Source organism: Mesitornis unicolor, unplaced genomic scaffold (assembly GCF_000695765.1).
Source record: "Mesitornis unicolor isolate BGI_N332 unplaced genomic scaffold, ASM69576v1 scaffold44691, whole genome shotgun sequence".
Taxonomy (NCBI): Eukaryota; Metazoa; Chordata; class Aves; order Mesitornithiformes; family Mesitornithidae; genus Mesitornis; species Mesitornis unicolor.
In genome coordinates this window covers 1-20,243 of record NW_010162615.1, presented here as the reverse complement: position 1 = coordinate 20,243, position 20,243 = coordinate 1, and the positions used below count along the sequence as shown (strand labels likewise).

Genomic DNA, 20,243 nt, shown 5'->3' with positions numbered 1-20,243 from the left:
CAACGACCCCCGTTCCTGCTGAAATGGCTGCCAGTCATTCTTCCCTTCTTATGGAGAGGGGAGAGAGGAGCTGGGAACTTGCCGTAAGCAGTTGGAAACTAGCTAGATGTGATGGGAAGAAATCTGCCCTTATCCAAGAATCAAGCCTCATTTAATTCACCCACTGAACAGAGATGTGAGGTGAGCTGTACACCTGTGGCTGATGTGATAACCTGGACAACATCTATCTGAGGAGAGCTGTACCCCATTAATGACATGAAAACTTGGACATCACCTTCAGGCAGTTGCCTGCATGACACAGCAGACACCATCTCTGAGAATCCACAAAAATCAACCCTTTGGAAAAAGGGTGCAGAAAAGAAGAGTCTTTTTGGGAGCTGGTCTGTTTTACCTGTGGCAGGGCTTGAACAACTGTGTCCAGCAGCGCTCTCATTCCTGTGGCCATCTTCAGTAGCTTCAGTACTGCCACAACAAGCACAAGAGAAGTGTAATTCAGACTGAGTTCACAAGGTCCATCCTTTATGTGACTTAGTAATGGCAGTAGCACAAGACAGATGTTCTGTCACCCCTTATAGAAAAATGGACTGTCTCCCTCGGCCTCCTTCCTTTCCCCACTTCTTTTGACTGTACAACCCCAGTGGTTCCTTCTCCTGCAGTCTACCTTCTTACTAAATACTCTGTTTCTGCCACCCATGCCTATCAGGCTTCTTCTGCTTCACCCAGACAGTCTGGTGAAGAGCCCTCTTTCTCCGAGCAATGTGTGTCACAATTGTCCCTCTGCTCTGGTTTTTCATTCCACCACATTCTCTTCCTCCAGTTACCATTTGTTAAGGCAGCTTAGCACATCTTGGCCACCACCAGGAAGATTAAGTCCCCCTCCCTGTGCAAACTTTAACCTGCTTGGTGGTCCCGTCTCCAAACACCACTGCCATACTTGCCCCATAAGAGAGTAACACTGAATGGTCAGCTCTCATGTGACCTGCTCACCCCTCGTGATCCTTCACCTCCTGTTAAAACCACTGCATCTAAATGCCTGGCTAAAGGAAGCTAGAAGGCTTTAGCCTCTAGGCTGTCCTTCATCACATCCCCTGCCTCTCTCCCAGGGCTAGGAACATGACTATACAGCCACTGCTCAATGAGTCATGGCACCAAGTCCCATTCAATGGCCCACCTATACCCCTGCCTCTGGTCAGTGTCTATCTCACCCCGGGCAATACGCAGCACCCTCATGATCCGGATGATAGTGGGGTTAATTGGGAGAGCAGCATTGATTTCAATCTCTTCCAGTGTGATGCCCATGACAGACAGCAGCACAATGGCCAGATCTAGCTGGTTCCACCTTAAGAAGAAAAAAATGAAGAGAATAAAGGAAGATGGAGTATTTCCATTTCCCTGAAAAAAGGTGAATTGTCTGCACTTCAACCTAAATATTTCTTTATATATGAGTTCAAGGCCCCACTCTGAGTCAGCCTATATGGTCTTTTGCAGACAAACAGAGATTCACTTTGCACACACCATGAGCAGCCAGAGGCAAGCCAGCTGATCTGAAAGCATGGAGCTGTGTTACTATGGTGCTGTGCTTTGACTAATGGGCTCAGCTTTTTACAGCCTTACTACCTTGAATATGTGTTCTGCTTCAGCATGCTTCCAGTTTGCCTCAAGGGCAGGAAAAAAATGGCTCTCTCTAACCTCCCCTCCTTTGCTTTCCAGCCTAACCAGCAGATGCCAACCAAGAGGCAATTTTTGGACAGCTCTTACTATTGCCTAGGCATTGTGGGTCACACAGGCTCAAGCTAGGTCCATGCTGTGCAGAACTAGCAGGCAGTGCTACCACGTCACACTCCAGATAGGGATCCATCCTCAAAACTTCCACCCCAAGCCCAGTTGTCCCACGCCTAGGTTTGACACAACCCTCTGCTCACCTGTCTTTGAAGAATCGCCGCAGACCGAATGCCACCAGCTTGAGGACTGCCTCCAACACAAAGACTGTGGTGAACAGGTAGTTGCAGTACTTGAGGGCGGTCTCCAGGGACTGCCAGCAGAAAGAGAGGGTAAAGAATTGAGGCAAAAGCAACACCAAGCACACAACCTGTGGGGACTCTCCTGAGTGCCAGGAATTGTGAGGTGTGGAAGCTGCCTCATGCCTCCTACCTACTGGAATGTGGAGGCTGCCTACTAAGGGTGACCACCAGCTGGCCCTTCTGTCTCATGTTGTTCTCAGGACTGGCTATTGCTCCTTTCTCCTGTACTGCTCATCACAATGAGGAGGAGGAGGCTATTGCAAGGAGAATCCACTAAGTACAATCAGTCTCCTCTTCTGCTGGTAGCCCATGTCACCAGGATGCCACCATGTTAATGGCACTATCACAGAATATTAGGAGTTGGAAGGGACCTCAAAAGATCATCTAGTCCAACCCCCCTGCCAGAGCAGGATCACCTAGACTAGGTCACACAGGAACACATCCAGGGGAGTCTTGAATGTCTCCAGAGAAGGAGACTCCACAACCTCTCTGGGCAGTCTGTTCAGTGCTCTGTCAGCCTCACAGTGAAAAACTTTCTCCTTATGTTCACATGGAACCTCCTATACTCTAGCTTGCACCCATCGCCCCTTGTCCTGTCATTGGACATCACTGAGAAGAGCCATCATAGCCATCAACCAGAAGTGAGGCATGAAGGTTACTCCAGTTGTGGATACATGTCATCTCTGATGGGAAAAAGACCCTCTGTGCCTTGTTCTGGAGCAGCTATATGTCATAGCTGTTGGGCTTCTGTTTCTTTTATGTGCTGCCTCATTTCCACCACTGAGGACCAGTGTGAGCATAGGCAGCATTTGGTAGCACTTTGTATTGGAAGGGTTCAAAGGACTTTGGCAAGATTCTTTAGCAGAGCCTGATATTAGGCTGGTGTGGCTGGACCTGCCTTCCAGGGGAAGGAGCTGAGGAGTAAGGAAGAAGAGTGACTTGCTCAGGAACTAAGGCCTGACATGAGGATGACAACAGATAAAGGTTGAGAGTTCCTTAAGAGTACAACTTGACACCATCAAGGGCAAGATAAAAGCTGGGCAGTTGGGTAAGATGGGCAAGAAACAGAGGAGCCCGGCAATGAATCTGCATGAGGACAGACAGGTTTAGCTCCTGATCAAAACCTGAGCTACCTTGGACAGCATCTGGTGCTCAAGCACCAGAGTTGTCACCTCAACCAAGGGTCTCCTGAAGAGAAAAATGAAATGCCACTGGGCAGATGTCACGATGAATGCTCGCTCTGCATATGAAGGCAGAAAGCTCCTTTGATATGTGCAACACACATTTTTTTCCATCAGAGGCTCCTAGTGCTTTGCCAGGAATCTGGTCTTCCAGTTTGCCAAGTTAAACCACAACACCAAGCAAAGAAAAAACTTATATGGCCTTCAAGGCCCTTTGATGGGAATCAACCCCTGCAGCTGAGAGAGAGGCTTTGCTCAGCACTTAGCCTCTGCAGCTTGTCTTAAGCATAAAAGGTGGCTCAGTAAAGCCATCCCATTCCATGACACACAACCAGCCACTCTAGTCCTCTCAGCTCAGGCCATATGACAGGAGAATTGAAATGACATTTGGAAATCTGGTGCAAAGACTGAACCTCTTAGGACACTGCTGTTTCTACCACTCCTCCTGTTAGGATCCAGGGGAACATATAAAGCAGACCAGGCAGCTAAATTTGGGTCACCCACATACCCACTTAATAATATAAAGCACAGAGACCTAATTGCATCATGCTTTCTAGGGAACCAACTCTTGCTTAGATACCCTATTGATTTTAATGAATAACAAGTGTCTGAATAGAAGGTACCTTTCTGGATATATAGAAAATTCTTCACATAACTTTGCCTACTACATTAACCCTTGCAACACTTTAATGGTATTTTTTAGAGACACTCATGTGTCCTACCTATTCTGGTGGGCAGTGCTAATCAGAAAGCTGTAGCAAAACAACATAATGACTACAGGCAGGGCTTATCTCCATGATCTCACTCACCACAGGTTGGTTGTAGTGCTCCAAGGACATAGTGACGACGTTGAGGCAGATGATGAAAGTGATGAAGATGTCCAGATAGTGGCTGGTGCAGACCGAATGAATAAGGAGGCGTATGGGGCAGTAGGTAGCATAGTACGGCAAACGCTGCGCCTCTTCATTGGAAAGAGGGAGATGAGTAGAATTAGGAAGAAATTGGAAGAAAGAGAGAAATGAGTAAGAAACACTGAGAAGGAAGCGGGCATAAAAGTGGTGATAGGTGTTGAAAGAACAGGGAATGACAGCAGGAGAGAGAAAGAACAGAAAGGGATACATAAGAGATAGTGGACATAAGAAGGGGGGAAAAAATGTAAAAAGGAGGAAAAGAAGTGGGGAAAACATAAGTAGAAAAAAGACAAGGAAAGGAATGCTAGAAAAAAAATCTGTTCGTCTATGTTTGTGGGAATGGTGCTAAATCAGCATTTCATGCCTCAGCAAATTAAGATCACAAATGATAAAAGGGAGCAGATGGTTCCAGAAGAGGCCCCAGGGTGTCACAGGAGAGAGGGAAAAACTGGAGCAGAGGAAGGGAAAGCATGCCCACAGGCTGTGAATGGCAGAAAACCATCAGTCTGGGGTAGCAGGGATGATTTCCAGAGGTGAGTATGCTTTTGCAATTTTTGTCTAAAACTAATACAGAAGAGGATGAAAAAAAACAGGAAAGGGGCTTGCTTCACCCCAGAGGGTTGGGACCCCAAGGAGTGACACTGCAACACTGATGGAAAGAGCCAGGAACAAAACACAGGGGTCATCCTCTTTTTTTTCCCCTCCCTCTTCTTTAAATTTGGGTTTAAACACAAAGGATGGTCTGTCCAGGTCTTCCCCAAAACACCAGCTGGGTTGCAGAAAGCCCAGCTGGGACTATCCCAAACTCAGGAGGTGTACCATTGCGTGCATGTCCTGTGTCAGAAGTGCACACCAGCTGGAGCACAGGAGTATTTTTGGTACATATCTTCTGAGGGGCAGGGTGCTAAAACCCCAGTGGCTTCCCCAGAGTCCCAGCAGATCTCGCCAGCCACCCCTCTTCCACAGACCACCCTAGCGAAGTGTGTAGTGACACAGCAGTGGTGCAGGGAGGAAGGCTGAGAGCGCAGCCACAAGCGATGCATTTTGGAGACTGGTCCATCGGGAGAGAAAAAGAAGAGGAGAAGGTTTTTCTCAGAAAACCTTGGCCTACGAACCGACCAAACACTTAGGCTGTGCCTTACTCCTTCGCTTCTTCTCCAGGCGGCGGAGGCGCTTCTCCTCTCGCCGGCGCGCCTCCTCGGCCTCCTGGTGCTGCCGGCACTTGTGGAAGTTCTCCACCACCACTCCCACGAACATGTTGAGCACAAAGAAGCTGACGATGAGGAGGAAGGAGATGAAGTAGAGGAGCATCCAGGGGTTGTTGTTGGTCACTGGCTGGAGAAGGGGGGAGAACAGAGCCTGGTTGGATGGGTGGTGGTATGGAAATGATGGGGGTGGGACCTGTGATGGTGATTGGCTGCTGGCGAGGTGGGAAGGTGTTATGGAAATGAGGGGAGTGGGCTGGAAAAGGCTAGGGCTACAGGCAAGGCACTTTGTGATTGGCTGACTGGATTTTGGCATCAGCTGGCAAAAATGTAGCTTGCATTGATGGAGCAGGTGGAAGTTAGGGCAAGGGTCCACCTGTACAGTCACCCACAGTGCAGGCACAACCCCAGCTGCAGGTTGTGTACAACCCCAGGATGTGGTGAAATGGGTGGTCCAGGCACCAGTAACAACTTTAGCTCAAGGGCATGTAAAGACCACATCCTCATGCCACCAAAACGGCAATGAGACTGTAATAAAAATGTAATTCAGGCTCCAAGAGAAAGGAGGTCCTGACTTCGACTGGGTCTCCTGACAAAAAGCCAACAGGGGTGCACAGCCTGCAGAGGTTCAGACGTAAATGGAGCACCATCTCCGAGGTTCAGGCCAGTGGTACTGCATCCCATGGCAGGTGTCTACGATGGACACTATCAAGGTCATTGTCTTAGCAGTAGAGGAATAGGGATGCAGTGGGCAACAGCCCAACAGTTCCTGCTTTACAGGGTATTAAATAACCATCTGTGGGCCAGGAGGGAGCCAGCATGTCCAGAAAGGCATGTGGCATTGTTGCTCCATCATTACAAATAGAAAAAGGCCTGCTGTGAGATCCAAATGGAGTAGAGGGTGAGAATCACTATAGATAGCCACAGCTGCACCTCCCTGCATGGACCAGGCATGATCCTGACCCCTTGCAAATAGGTGAGCAAAGGACTCAGAAGGGCCCTGGAAGGGAGTCATGGTTTGAGGGATTTGTCTGATGCAGAACATTAAAGCATGCTTCTGCCTTACTAGCTCAAGGAAAGTGAGAAAGGTCCTTTCACAAGGAGGTCTTTGTACCTGCTGGTCAACAGCCACAGCATCTAGTCCATTATACATAATATTGACCCAACCATCCTTGGAAGCCAGAACAAAGAGGGACATCAGAGCCTGCAACATACAAAGCAAAGCAGATGTGGAGCAGGGTGCATCTGGCAGGCTGGGAAAAAAAAAAAAGGTGTGTTTACGCTCTAACACACACAACATTGAAATACTCTTCCTGCCTGTGTCTCTGCTCACATCAAAACCTGCTCCTTCCCCCATGGAGGAGAGGGAGGGGTGGACAGGAAGCCATGTGCAGCCAGATCCACCAGAGGAGAGAGGTCGTGAAGAACATCTGCTTTGTAGCAGGAGGAAAAAGAAAAACAAGCTCTCTGCTGCCACCGTTTTTCATTCTCCCACAACCTGCAAGCATCATCTTGATACCAACCCACTAGTGACAGCTTCTGCATGGACACCCATGCCAAATAACTACCTCTCCTGGTCCAGGGATCAGGCTTTCCAGGTACTGCATCTGTGCCCCAGGGAGGTGTACATATAGGAGGAGACAAACCCTGTGCTGGGTTCCCATCAGAGACAGCATCTGGGGGCACACTCACCTGCCCCAGATTGTCGAAGTTATACTTGTGGTGCACCCACTTGTAGTTGGCGGCCACGCAGTCAGACCGGTTGGTGATGTTCCTGATGTCGACTCCCAGGCAGTGGTAGAACTTGCCCTTGAAGAGCTGCAGGAGGGGAGCGAGCCCATCAGTCCCTTTCCCCACAGGGTTCCCCATGCTCCCTGGGATGTGCAGAAGCTCCCGAGACGGTGGGTGGGATGCAGGGCTGCAAGCCAGGTGGAGCATGACAGGTAGGGAGGATCACCAATGTGATGTAGAGCAGAGACTCAAATATTGATAAGGAGCCACCCTCACAACCCATACCTGGCTTTTCAGCCACCTCCATTGCCCCAGACCAGCAGTGACTATAACTTTTCTAATTGCACTCACTTTCTGAGTGCAATTAGAGCCACCAGCCCAAAAGGAAAAAAAATTCTTCTATTCAGTCCCCAGGAGTAATCTCCCCTCCCTGCTTCCCAGTTACTGAGACAGCTGATGGGAAAAGAAGATCTCATCTGAGGGTAAAGAACCAGAAAAAAACAACCCCCTGCTTCTCAGATACATTTTTTCACAAAGCTGCACTGCACTGCTGTGGCTCTTCTGCCCAGGGCTGCTTTCCCCATATGGAAGGTACTGGATTGTGCATTTGTACAGATGCATCAGAGCAGACTAAGTATAGCACATTCCCTGAGATGGAAGTAACGCCCACACCCTTGCTCCTCTGCAATGCAACAGCCAAAAATAAAGAGGATTAAATAAAAAAATAAAAGAACATTGTGGGTGGATTTAGGGCTCAGAGCGAGGGGGAGAAGCAGAGCTGACTGAAGGCAGGGTTGGTGCAAGGTGGCACTGAGCTGCTTGCTCTTGTGGTGTGGCATGGATGTGGCCAGTGAGTCCTGTGCTCTGCCAGCCTTGGGCTTTCCCTATAACACTGACCCAAACAGTGATATAGCTCCTGCCTATATCCTGTGAGTGTTAACTCCTGTCTTGCATGGTTCTGCTCCATTTCCTGTGCCTGTACCTGGGATATAGCTGCCCATGGTAGGGGAGAGGACATGAGTGCTGTTTGATGACCATTGTAGGAGCGAGTGCACTGGGCAGTAACAATCCTACCTGCACACCTAGGATGCCAAAGATGATGAAGAAAGCGCAGCAGATGAGGACGATGTTTCCTATGGGCTTGAGGGAAGAAATGAGCGTCTCCACCACCAGCTTCAGGCCAGGGGCTCGGCTGATGACTCTGGAAGGGAAGGAAGGGCAAGGATGACAGAGGGACAGGGCAGCGATGTTTGGCCTAAGCTAAGCATTTTCAGCAGCAGATCCCCATTCTCCCTGTGTGGTGACCCACCAGTGGGGAACACTTTCCTGCAACCAAAAAGTGTCTTCTCTCCTCTGAGTTGGTTGTCTGATGAGGTACGTTCAAGGCCAGAGCCATATGGCTAAGGGGAATCTCCCTGACGCTCGTGGCTTATCAAAGACCACACTTTGCCTGGCATAGAGGGACCTGACTCTGGGACCCTTCCTGGGGAGGGCACAGTGGGAAGAGGGGATCAAGCAGGGCTCAGTGGGGCTCTGACCTGAGGGGACGTAAGGTGCGTAGCAGACGGAGGACCCGCAGCACCCCCAGGATTTTGGCGCCACCAGCAGAGGCCACCGAGACCACAATGTCAATGAGAGACACAAAGACCAAGAAGCCATCCAAGACATTCCAGCTGCTGCGGAGATAAGCTTGATCCCCAAAATACAGGCCTAGAGAGACCACCTGCAAAAGAGGAAAGAGAAAGAGGGGTTAAATGGCTCCTCTCCATGTTACCTGGTAGAAGGCAGCTGTGGAGAAAGGTGGAGGAGAGGGAACATTTACCAACTTCACGTGACACTGAAGTGTCATCTCATCACCTTTTCCTTTCACCTGGAAGGCTATGAAGGAAAATGCCTTTGGGGAAAGTGGTGGCACATTACTCCAGAAATAACAAGGCCATAATGTCTTCTCATCTTTCTTCTGCCTCCCTGAGCAGCAGGACACTGTAGGGAACTTGCAGAAAACCTTTCCCTGCCATACCACACACCTGGGGCAAGTCTCTCAGACCAGAGGTCATTCAGGAGGTAAAATCAGGCACCCCTCCTAAGGATGTGGTTTGATTCTCAGCAGTTGTCAATATCAGAAGGTGCTACAGACACTGCTGGCCTTGGGGAGAGCTTAACACCGTGTAAATCATGGTCATAATTTTGGTATGAATTTTAAGGGTTTTAAGTTCAGGCACCCACTTTTGAGACTGTCTTTACCCAGTTTTGGGACTTTTTCCCAGTCTCCAAGAGGGGAATAACAAGATCTCCCTACTGTCATAAAAATACTTAAGACACCTATTAAATTATTATCTCAACTAAGAGTATGTTGTTCATATTACTGTTATTTCCCCCATTCTTGCTCCAGGAGGAAAGGAACAAACACTTGACATTATTACAAAATCCATATCTGGATGCCAACTACTCCTCCCAGATACTAAGATCCTTTTAGATTTAAATCCTAAGATAAACATCCTCTCCATGCCTGACAAGAGGGGACTCAATCCCAGGCAGTATCTGCCTTTACCAAGGCAGGGGGAGGGACTGGCATGATGAAAAAATGGAGATATTTTAGAATGGTGCCGAGTAAACATGAACCATGTTGTTCCTGATAGTGGGAAAAGGCTCTGAGCTGTTCATCTCCACAGTAACTTACCTTCAGTGTCATCTCAGCTACAAAAATTGCTGTGAAAATGTAGTTGGACACAGTAAGAAAGATTCTCTCCTAGAAGAAAAAACAAAAACAAAACCAGAAAAAGGCCTTAAATGTATCTTGACTTATTCTTGATCTGAAAGTTGGGGAAGTAAGAGAGGTTCCTTTGGCAAAGTTCAGCGCTGGGCAGCTTTATCTCAGCCCTGTGCCGCAGCTGGGAAAGGATTCTATGCAACTCTGCAGTAGCAAAGTGGATGGGATTTGCAATGCATCCTGCAAATCTGTTTTCAAAGTGCTCTCTGCCCTGTTCTGCCAGTGCTGCTCAGCCTCCCTCAGACCTGGTGTGCTGACCTGGGACTCCTTCCTGAAGGGCTGCTGAGCACCGTGATTGTGTGTAAGTGCAGGCTGGTGGTCAGCTAAGGCAGACATGCAGAAAAAGCCATTTCACTTGCCAGCTTGAGCCATCTCCAAGATAGCTCAAAAGCAGCATACGTGAATGATGGCATGCCATTTCTACAGAATAGAAGTTACTTCTGTCTTTTAGTTCCCAGTCCTTGTCCCTTTTGCTAGTTATCTCTTAACTGCAAGTGCCTGGGAGCCTCTCTTACTCTCCAAAATGGAGGGAACTAAGATTACTGTATTATAAAGCGAGTTGCCCCATTTTAAGAACCTGCAAGGGAAACACACATTATGTGAATTACTGATACTTGAGCATTTGAATAGATGAGTGGGAGCTGGTATTTAATGTTGAAGTTCTTCCAGAGGTCATACGAGTGCCAGGAACACTTACAAACCTCTGTCAGAGGCTGTGCTAAAAAGCAGGTGGGAGGAAAAGGTGCTCACCGTGCTTCTGTGTTCAATCTGCGGTCTCTCCAGGGCAATGGTGATGCAGTTCAGGAAGATAAAGGCCAGCACAACATAGTCAAAGAGCTTGTGAGCAATGACGGTTTGACAGAGAAGGCGAAATCTGCAAGAGAATTTCAGTAAGCACTTGTGCCTTGGGCAGAGCAAGGTTAGGAGGTATGAGGACAGGGGATTGAGAGATCTGGCCAAAACTGAGCTTTGGATGTAGCAGCTTTTCTATCACTGTTACTGATGCCCTTTGCCATGTCAGTATCCCAAGGTAGCCCATGGTCACACAGGGAGCCTGGAGCAGAGCAAGGGCAGAACAAGGAGATGAACCTTCACCCATTGTCCTAGTGCCAGAGTGGTTTCCTAACCTCTATGGCCCTGTGCTTCAATCCTGACCTGTAGAAAAGAGGCCAGGTTTCAGTTTTCCTTCCAAACTCACACTTCATACCACCCCAGAGCAGAGAGGCCACGTGCTGAAAGCTGAGGAGAGGCAGATAGGTTGGCTGTCATGGGGACCCACACTTCTGTCCACTCTGAAAGACACTGTGTCCATTTGCATGGTGTCACACAGAGCAAAGAGCTCTCCCTCATAACCTGTAATGAAATCCCCTAGGGTACATGGACATCTTCTCCTGGTGGGAAGATCCCTCTAGCAGGAAGAATTTATCCCAAATTTCTTTTTTTCAGGTAAGAAGAACTCTAAATTTGCCCTAAAAGGAGTAATATGACTTCTGATTTGATACTGGGACTGAAAATGAAATTGAGACTGTTCTGGTAGCAGGGGAGGAAGTAACAGTATTGTGGAGTTGTTAATAATACATTCCTTCTCCTTTTTGGGCTAATGTTAGTATTCCCTGCCTTGCTTTCCTATAAATATTTATGATTACACAAAAGAAAAGTGGGATGCTCCAAAGGGAGGGAAAATCACAATAGCTATTTAGGATTCTCATCCTTCCTTTCATCTCCAGAATCAAAGAAGAGAAGTGTTGCTTGAGTGTAGAAGGGGAGATGGAGGAGACAAAACACATTCCTATCTGGTAAGTTTAGAGTTGCAACCTAAAATGCAGCTCAGGGTATGTGGCCAGCACAACAACAGAATCAGCCTGCTCTTCTCAACCCTCTCATGGCAGGAACTGCACAAACCTGTTCTGTGGAGAGAAGAGATATATGGACCAGTCTTCCCGTAACTCACACCAGTCTGGCTTATAGACTTCCATCATCTTCCGGATGCGAAAGCACAGGCTCTGGAGGGACACAGAAGAAGCAAGTGTCACAGTTACCTTCCAGTTTGCTTGAGAGAGATGCTCTTCCTTTCACTTCCGACCCCAAAACAAAACTACCTGCAGTTCCTCAGGTGCACCATTTGCCTTTTTTTAAGCCCCTGAATGAGGAAATGGACTCAAAGAGGAACAAGCCACTGAAGAGGAGGTAAGGGCTTCTCTACCAAGGCCTCTTTACTGCTGATCTGCTCATAGATTGGGCTTTGCGGTCTCCCAGGCTGGCATCATAAAACTCACTTGCCTGGTCTCCTGTGCCTATGCTTCCTGCTCTTATCTGCTGATGTTCCCTATGCGAAGCTCTCACTGCCTACACAGCCCAACCTTTCCTAAGCTGTGGAAATCAATGGCTGCACTGCTCTGAAATAACAGACCCTGAATGACCATGCAGATGCCTCACATCTGCCTCCCACCCACCATCCAACTGTACAATTGACCTGCAGGCAGCCTTACAACGTAGTCTGAGCTTGTCTGGGCCTAGAAGGTCCCGCATGTGTTCAATGTTGTCCTCCAGCTGTACTTGAAGCACCTTTGCTAGCTGTCCCATCCATGTTTCAGGGAGACTGAAACTTGAGGATGGATTTGGGGTTTCTCACAGCACTGCAGTGTAACCCCGGTTTACCTTCACCAAGTACTCACATAATCTATCTCTTCATCATCCTCTCCTCGTTCCTTGCGGTTGTTCATCTTTGGGAAGATCTCCTTAGCAATACTAGGCATTTTGCCATTGCAGTCTTGATGCTCGCTGGCCCCGGACACTGGTCCCAGCTTACAGGTCACTCTGTGGCCAGATGGGACTGAGGACAACTCCAGCAGGTCACAGGAGCCTTTGTTATCCAAGGAGAGCGTCCGGCGGTGATGAAACACTCTTCCCGTCCCATCTGACTCTCCCTCTGCCACCCTGTGCCTCTCCCCAGACAGGAGGGATTCGTGCTCAGCAGAAGGGGGCTTGTGCTTCAGGCTGTGTCCCCGGGCCAGGCTGTTCCAGCTGGAGCGACGGCTCCCCCAGGCCCCGCTGCAGCCCCAGGCACCATAGTGGGAACTGCGGGAGCTGGACTGTAAAAGAGCAGGATGGGGACTCAGAGACTTGGGGCACTAGGAGGGAGCATGCAATCCTATTTCAGATCGCAGACTTCTCCCTGGGCCCCTAAGCCAGGAAGCTGCCATTTTTTAGCCATCGAGGAAGTTGCATGGTGGCAATTTCACAGCAATCTCTGTAAATCTGACAATAAATTGATAATGAGTTAGCAATGGTGTTGGCTGTCATTACTTTATAGCACCATCTGTGTAAAGCACTTACGATGAAGGTAAGCAATAAAGCCAAAGGCCAGTTGCCTGATGTTGTTACTTACACCAGCACATAGCAAGAATAAAGCTTTCAAAAAATCTGATTGGCAGTTTTTTACACTGCCCTGGGGTAAAGGATAACACATGGTACAGGGTGACAGATAATCTGACATGTCATCTCAGTAAAAGGAAGAAACAAGAGAAACAGGATTGTTGGTTACAGTCTACTCTAACCGTATCAGAAACATCATGTAGTACTTGGCTGCCAGCCCTCCCTGTTTAGAAATAACAGGGGCGTGACTCATTTGAGCATGGATGCACTACCTCAGAGCTGTGTGTCAGTGGACAGAAAGCTCAGAAGCTTGTGCTACAAGGTGGACAGGTCTGAGATGCATTGGCTGGACAGTCAGCAGTGCTTGAGGTAGTGCTAAGGGGTAGTGGGACCTGTTCTGGGGAGCTCCAAGTAAAGATTTCCCTCTTCATTGTTACAAAACCTTCCAGAAAACTCATATGTTTTGGGACTTGGCAGTTCCGGCATCACCTAGATATTCCTGTGCTCTTAACTCATGGCATCGTTTTGTGTCCTGTGCTATAGGGAAAAAAAGGAAAGGGCAAGAGGATAAAACATGTTTCACTCGAAGAGGGAGACTCTGTCTCCTTGGTATTCCCTTCTCCCACCAGAAACATATAAAAAAGCTGAATCCCACAATCAATGGAATATAGATCAGTAATCTGGAAACAGAGGTAAATAATCTGGAAATCTAGACAAATGTGAACTGACCTGGCTTCCTAAAGACAGGCAACGTGCTTGTGTTTGTTAGAAGCCTATAGCAGCAGTGCAACCCTCCACAGCAATCACCAGGTGATGGCAGAAAGACAACAGAGACCTTGGACTTCAAAAGAAGAGTACGACACACGTTTCTACTCGCTCACTCACCAAGGACCGCTGGTCATAGGTTATTCTCCCCAGGGACATCACACTGCTCTTCCGGGAGCCGACAGCAACACGGATCTGGTCAGGCTGGAGGGAGTTGTGCGAAGAGTTGGTGACCCCTCCGGCAGCCACTGGCAGGTTCGAAGAGGACAAAGATGGGTCCAAGTGTCCATTAGGTGTCACAGGAATTGCACAGAGCTTGGGATCTGGGTGGAAAGATGCAGAAAGAAGAAGAAAGAGAAAAGAAAAAGGTGGGTTCCTCACGATACAGTGACCGTTTCAATGTCTAAGCTGTTTTGCATGTTAATAGGAGCTAACAGAATATTAGCTGGTTAGCATCAATCAACATTAATTTCTTCTGATTCGGGGTGTTGTCACAAAAGCAGTGCAAGCTGGGAAGACTCTGAAGTATTCTCCTTAGTTCCCAAAACTGACAGCAGCTCTCCTTGGGGCCAGACAGATGAGCAGAGTGCTGGTCAGGCAGACTCAGGCTGAGGGGCAGAGCAAGAAGTCAAACCTTGGCAGTAAGGAGAGGAGAGTGTGCTTCTGCAGGCCAAGAACAGACACTGGCATCTTCAGGTCTGGACAAACCACCGACTGTCAGACTGGCTATTTAAAGCAGTTAGGCTGAGACACTGAGGAAGAGACTAAGATAAGGGGAGACCTACAACCATCCATGTATTTGGGTCACCTTTAAATTCCTACAGTCATACTCTTCATCCCAGACAATCCTACTACACTGGGCCTCTTCCAATGACTGATAATTGACCTTGAAGATCCAGGACACGTCTGAGGGGTATGGTAGATGTTGTGGATGACCATCATCATTTGTTGAAATGGATGGAGATGATAGGGTGCTGGGTTTTAATGCCTGAAAGGACTAGAACCATCACTTTAGTTTGACCTATCTCTTAAAGAAGGTCACATATCCTCAACTGCATGCAGTATCACAGCCAAGAGTGCACCAACAGGCTTTGCAACCTCTTCCTCATCTGCCCTCCTAAGGGATTGGCTGCCTACACTCAGGTAAGCTCTGATACGGTGCAGCCATGTAACCCAGGATCAGACTGCTGTAGAAACAGCTGCGACAAGCCAAGACTGGAGCCACTGCTCCTTGCTGTGGGAGCTGCATTTAAACTCAGACCTGTGCCCATGGTCCTTGTCTGGGTTATGCTGTGAATACGTTTGCACCTTGTTGATCCTAATCTTGTCTTGCTGACTAGACTTTCTGGCTTGACCTCAGACCTGCCTCATCACTGTGGACTTGCTTGGCAATCCTTGAACCATTGACTGACCCTGGCTAGTGCCAGCAGACCTGCTCTGCTCACCTTGTGAGTACTCTGGCTTTGGTATGGTCCCTGCCCTCCTGCCTGGCTGTCCTTCCCCCTCAGCTCCTGGCTTGCCATCCATTGCAGAACAAGCTACTCTTGCTGCTCCCTGACAACAAGTCTTCTCCGAGGTATAATACCTCTTGTAGAAAGACTTGTAGTCCTCAAGGAAAGACTTCGAGGGGTGGAGACCTTACCCAGCAGTTTGTAGGCAGACTGTTCCAACAGTTAATTATCTTTCCTGAAAAATACATGGTTTTTTTCAGTCTGAATTTGTCTAGGCTCGGCTTCCAACCTTTACAATCTCATTATGCTTTTTTTCTGCTCAATTAAAGAGCTATCTACCATCAGAAATCTCTCCTTATGGTCAGTGCTTACAGAGTGTGTGATCAAGTCACTTCTCTGGTTTCTCTAAGCTTCATTAGCCTCTCGCTATGAGGCAAGACTTCCAGATCTGTCTGAGTCTTTTTTTAATGTGTTGCTATCCCTTATCTAAATGTGGGTCCCAGATTTGGACACAGTGTTCCCAAAATGGTGACCCTGAAGGTAAGCAGAGACAGTCTCTCTTCTCACTCCTATCTGCTATTCTTCAGGTCATTCAAGAACTGCTCCTCTTAGCTATCACATTCCTCGGGATGCCAACACAGCTCTGTTTTTTTCTGCAGATTATACCACAAACTAGCATGAAGCTCAAAATGAAAATCAGATAGTTCTTGGAAACAGGAGTGATTTTTCTGCAGAATCTGCTTTCACATTTCTCACTGTAGAGCAATGGGAGGTGAGCAAATGAGGCTGTTTGAGCTATTATACCTGAGCCTTCCTGGACCTCTTGGAACTGATCTATCTCCTCCATGTTTGATGAACTCTGATCTTCATCTGAGTATGACCGATTGGCATCACCCTGCAACACAGAAATTTAGAACTCATAAACAGAAAAGACCATTTGTTCTTGTCTTTCATGGCTGGAACAACTGTAAAATCCTCCTTGGTGGCCAGGCATCAGTGTGATCACTGGCAAAAGTCTCGTGTGACCTAGGATGGCTGAGGTACTGTGTTCTTGCTTTTGAAGGGGCAAAGGACTCACCCTAGTAGGGCAGGGTCTGTTGCACAGGATGGAAATTATGAACTCCCTTCCAGAGGACTTGTGTCTTTCTTTGCATGGATAACCCTTTTTTTTATTATTTAATTAAGCCCACTCTGAACTTAACAAGTGACAGAGGTGTGATACTTTGGGAGTCTTCCACCCCAGTACCCTCAAAGTGTCTCAAAGGTCCTCTTTTTAACACCTCTGTTCCTTCTCCTGATGACACCTTAGAGGCAACTCACCTCAGCCTGGAAGCCCTCCACAAGAATGGCCACTAGCAGATTGAAGAGCACATAATTGCCAAACGTCATGAGAGCCACAAAGTAGAGAGATGCCCATGGCGAGGTGGAGGCCATGCCATTATAGAGCACAACATTCCAGTCCTCCTGGGTTAGGATCTGCAACCAGGAGCAGAGGCCACATAAACATAAAGGAAGAACATGAAGGGGATTTCCAGAAAAGGGCAGTGAAAGGATACACATCAGGACCACCTCAAGCCTCTGAACTGCCCCATAACCACACATACACTGCCCACTGTCACTGCCCAGCTGTGGTACTGCCCTGATAATGTTAGCTAAGCAAGAAGAGCAACCATGAGGGCAGCCATGTGCTGGGGTGATGGTGTTAACACAGGAGTTGCCACAACAGAAGTGACCTTTGTAAACTCTCTCCTAGGAAGGAAGAAGCCCCCCTGTCTGAAAGATAAACCAGTCATTTGATTACAACAATCTTCCTCCAAACATCCTGGAGTCTTTTGTGTGAAGTTTTGGGTTGTCAGGAGCAAGTGCAATGCTCCGCAATGAGAAAAATCACCTCCTGATCCTCTTCACTTTGCCCTGGCCCACCCATAGAGAGCAAAGTGGGCTCACCTGGAAGACTGTGACGATGGCCCACAGCAGGGAGTCAAAATTCTTCCGGTCAGGAACTGTATCTCCTGTGTCCGTCCTGAGGCTGAACTTGCAACCAAAGATGTGCATTCCCAGGATGCTGTTGGGACAGGAGGAGGAGATGATGTGAAATATAAAGGTCTCTGCTACCACAGTGAACTTGTCAGAGTGATTCTCTTTTCGTCCCAACAATCACATGTAGTACCACAGGAGTGAGGGGAAGAACAACACAGCCACACCACTGGAACCTGTCTGTGAAGAAGGAGCTATGTTCTGCACCCCAGTAGCTCACCACAAAACCTTGTTTCCCATCAGCACTTCCTCGGAGCTCACGTACTATCTCTAACATGTCCTTCAGACCTGCTCTCTCCATCGTTCTTTTTTGCTGTCTTTTTTTCCATCTCCCTACCACTGGATCCACAGGAGGCACCGACAAACTTTCTTGGGTGCTTCCTGCAGCCCTTTTGTCAGAACCAGCCTCCAGACTGAACTGTACCTGCAACCAGTGTTGATTACCAAGAGACTTCACCTATCCTGCATGGGACATTATGCTCAACATGCACATTTGGTGGCAGTATTTCTCTGCCCCACCCAGGCCAAATTTTTAGCTGCTGATCCCAATGTAGGGCAGCAATAACCTCAGTCCTTATGAGCAAATAAATGTCTGTCATTGCTGCCTGATCCTACAGCAATGAGCAAGATGAGTAATGCACCCATGCCGTGAAGTAGATGCCCACATGAGCCATGCAGTGCCCCTCCAAAACACTGTAAGGCAGCTTCCTTCTCACCTGAATATAAAGATGAAGAGCATAAGGAGCATGCAGAAGGTGGCTACATTGTCCATAGTCTTCATCAGCACCACAAGCTGGCGGCGCAGCGCAGGCATGAAACGCACCAGCTTCAGCACCCGCAGGAGGCGGAAAGTCCTCAGGACAGACAGGCCCCCATCTGCCTGGCCAATGATCTCCCAGATGCTACAGCCCAGAGAGGTACAGGGAGTGCAAGGGACAAAACAGCAGAGAAGTGAGCAAACAGAAGAGACAGAGGAATAACAATGCTAATCCAAGTTATCACCTCTGCATTAGCGGCGTGTATATAGGGATTAGAGAGAAAATCTGTTTGAACAAGATATAATTAGAAGTATATACTACAGGTCTATACTTATGTGTAGAAAGCTGCATTTCTCTCTTCAGAACATGAACATGGCACTTCATGTTGCAGGAATGAGGAAAGGATTGCAGCATTAAGTTCCAGCAAGACAAGTTCTTCTATCACACATTAAACCCCTGTAGCAACCTTCATTTGTGCATTTGCAAAATACTTCACAGCTAATATTTGTTGTGGACTTGAAAAGCAACTGTGATTGTGTCCATTATACAGAAGAGACAACTGAACGGCAGAAATGCTATGGGGCTTGTCTAGGGCCACCAAGTGTTGGGAAAGGACATCTTGGTCTCCCAATCCTTGGCCTTGTGCATCAGCTCAGCTCCTCCTAGTGTAGCTGCTAAATCCTTTCTGAAAAGGCACATGAAAAGGTGCAAGCTCTGTGATACTCTTTTCTGTGTGCATTTCAGCTGATCCCCAAGGCCCTTGTCACCTGATGATGACGATGATACTGTCGAAGATGTTGTAGGGGTTGCGGAGGTAATCAAAGAGACCGAAAGCAGCAAGTTTCAGGATCATCTCCAGGGCAAACATGCTTGTAAAGACAACGTTGCTGATCTCCAAGATGTTGGTCAGTTCCTCTGGCTGGAGAGAAAGCAAATTCAGAGTCAGAATGGAAAGAGCCCTGAAATCATGGGAAATAAAGTGCCACCATTCCCGGAGGACAGGCTTTGCAGAGAGCTGTAAATGACTATGGGAGAGATTAAAGTAGAGTTGGATAGAGTGACCTTGGCACTCCAGTTCAATATGTCCTTAACAAATTCTTTTACTAGAGGTGGTCAGGAGCCTCACAGCCATTCACAGAGCCAAAGCTGACCAAGTGTCTCCTGCATCCTACTCCATATCCCGGTCCTCCAGCTAAAAACTGCTTCACTGTGCAAAGAACTTGAACATTTTTTGAAGCAGGCCAAAAGTGGCTGATCTTTGGTCAGCCTCTTTCTTCAAGGATTATTTTCTCTGAGGTTTCCACAGGTACCTGGCACAATTTTTTTGCTGAAATTCTGAAAACATTTGAATGATAGGAAAACAGTTCCCCATCTTCCTCTTAACCTCACTGTAATTCTCTGCCCCTTTCCCCTCTATAATTTTTCCCTCTCCTATTTTCTCTCCCCTACTCCCCACCAAATCTTTGGTATGCATTAGTTGTCTGGTCTTGCTCCAGCAGTCTTATCTCATGCCTCTGTCCTCAGAGTGGTCAGAGGAAAAGATAAAATTGACAGCAAGAGAAGGCAACAGATGCACCAGGTGAAAACTACCAGGGATGACACAAGATTTGTCTTGGGGGGTTGGCAAGGGGAAGGAAAGAAAAGGGAAAAAAGGGCAATCTGACCCCACTTCAGGCATTTTTTTTTCTGTTCAATCTCTGACACATCTTTCAGCTGCTGTGATACAGCCTCCTCCAGCAGAGACCAATGTGTTTGTGCATATGAGAGAAAGTGTTTTAATGACTCCATCAGTGGAGCAAGTCTGAGCAAATTAAATTACTCCTCCTTTTGTTTTCTGAATTAATGACTTTTTCTTCAGTGTGTGCAGCCTTGGAAACTTCTCTGACAAGGTCAGGAAAGGGTCTAGACTGTTTCCTCAGGAACAACGAAACATTGCTTTGGAGGGAGAAAGAGGCTGCACTGATGTCATTGATGAGGGATGCCAGGTTCTTGCTGTTCCCTGTGAAACGAAGGAAAGAAGCCAGAGAGTCGTGGTCAA

The 20,243-nt window shown here is 47.8% G+C and overlaps 1 protein-coding gene across 1 annotated transcript in view; it reads right to left on the bottom strand.

Annotated features, from left to right (window-relative positions):
* Positions 1-19,124, bottom strand: part of CACNA1I (calcium channel, voltage-dependent, T type, alpha 1I subunit) — a gene marked incomplete at both ends in the record, with an annotated part of 30,983 nt that extends 11,859 nt beyond the window's left edge. Inside the window, 19 exons of the mRNA XM_010193679.1 lie at positions 392-462; positions 1,206-1,339; positions 1,923-2,032; positions 4,012-4,163; positions 5,256-5,448; positions 6,433-6,522; positions 7,011-7,136; positions 8,124-8,250; positions 8,588-8,772; positions 9,730-9,798; positions 10,570-10,693; positions 11,722-11,822; positions 12,495-12,911; positions 14,080-14,282; positions 16,215-16,305; positions 16,731-16,886; positions 17,358-17,475; positions 18,164-18,349; positions 18,973-19,124. Of these exons, the coding sequence (XP_010191981.1) occupies positions 392-462; positions 1,206-1,339; positions 1,923-2,032; positions 4,012-4,163; positions 5,256-5,448; positions 6,433-6,522; positions 7,011-7,136; positions 8,124-8,250; positions 8,588-8,772; positions 9,730-9,798; positions 10,570-10,693; positions 11,722-11,822; positions 12,495-12,911; positions 14,080-14,282; positions 16,215-16,305; positions 16,731-16,886; positions 17,358-17,475; positions 18,164-18,349; positions 18,973-19,124 (2,805 nt within the window). The remainder of the gene's footprint in view (positions 1-391; positions 463-1,205; positions 1,340-1,922; positions 2,033-4,011; positions 4,164-5,255; positions 5,449-6,432; positions 6,523-7,010; positions 7,137-8,123; positions 8,251-8,587; positions 8,773-9,729; positions 9,799-10,569; positions 10,694-11,721; positions 11,823-12,494; positions 12,912-14,079; positions 14,283-16,214; positions 16,306-16,730; positions 16,887-17,357; positions 17,476-18,163; positions 18,350-18,972) is intronic.
* Between the last annotated feature and the right edge of the window lie 1,119 nt (positions 19,125-20,243).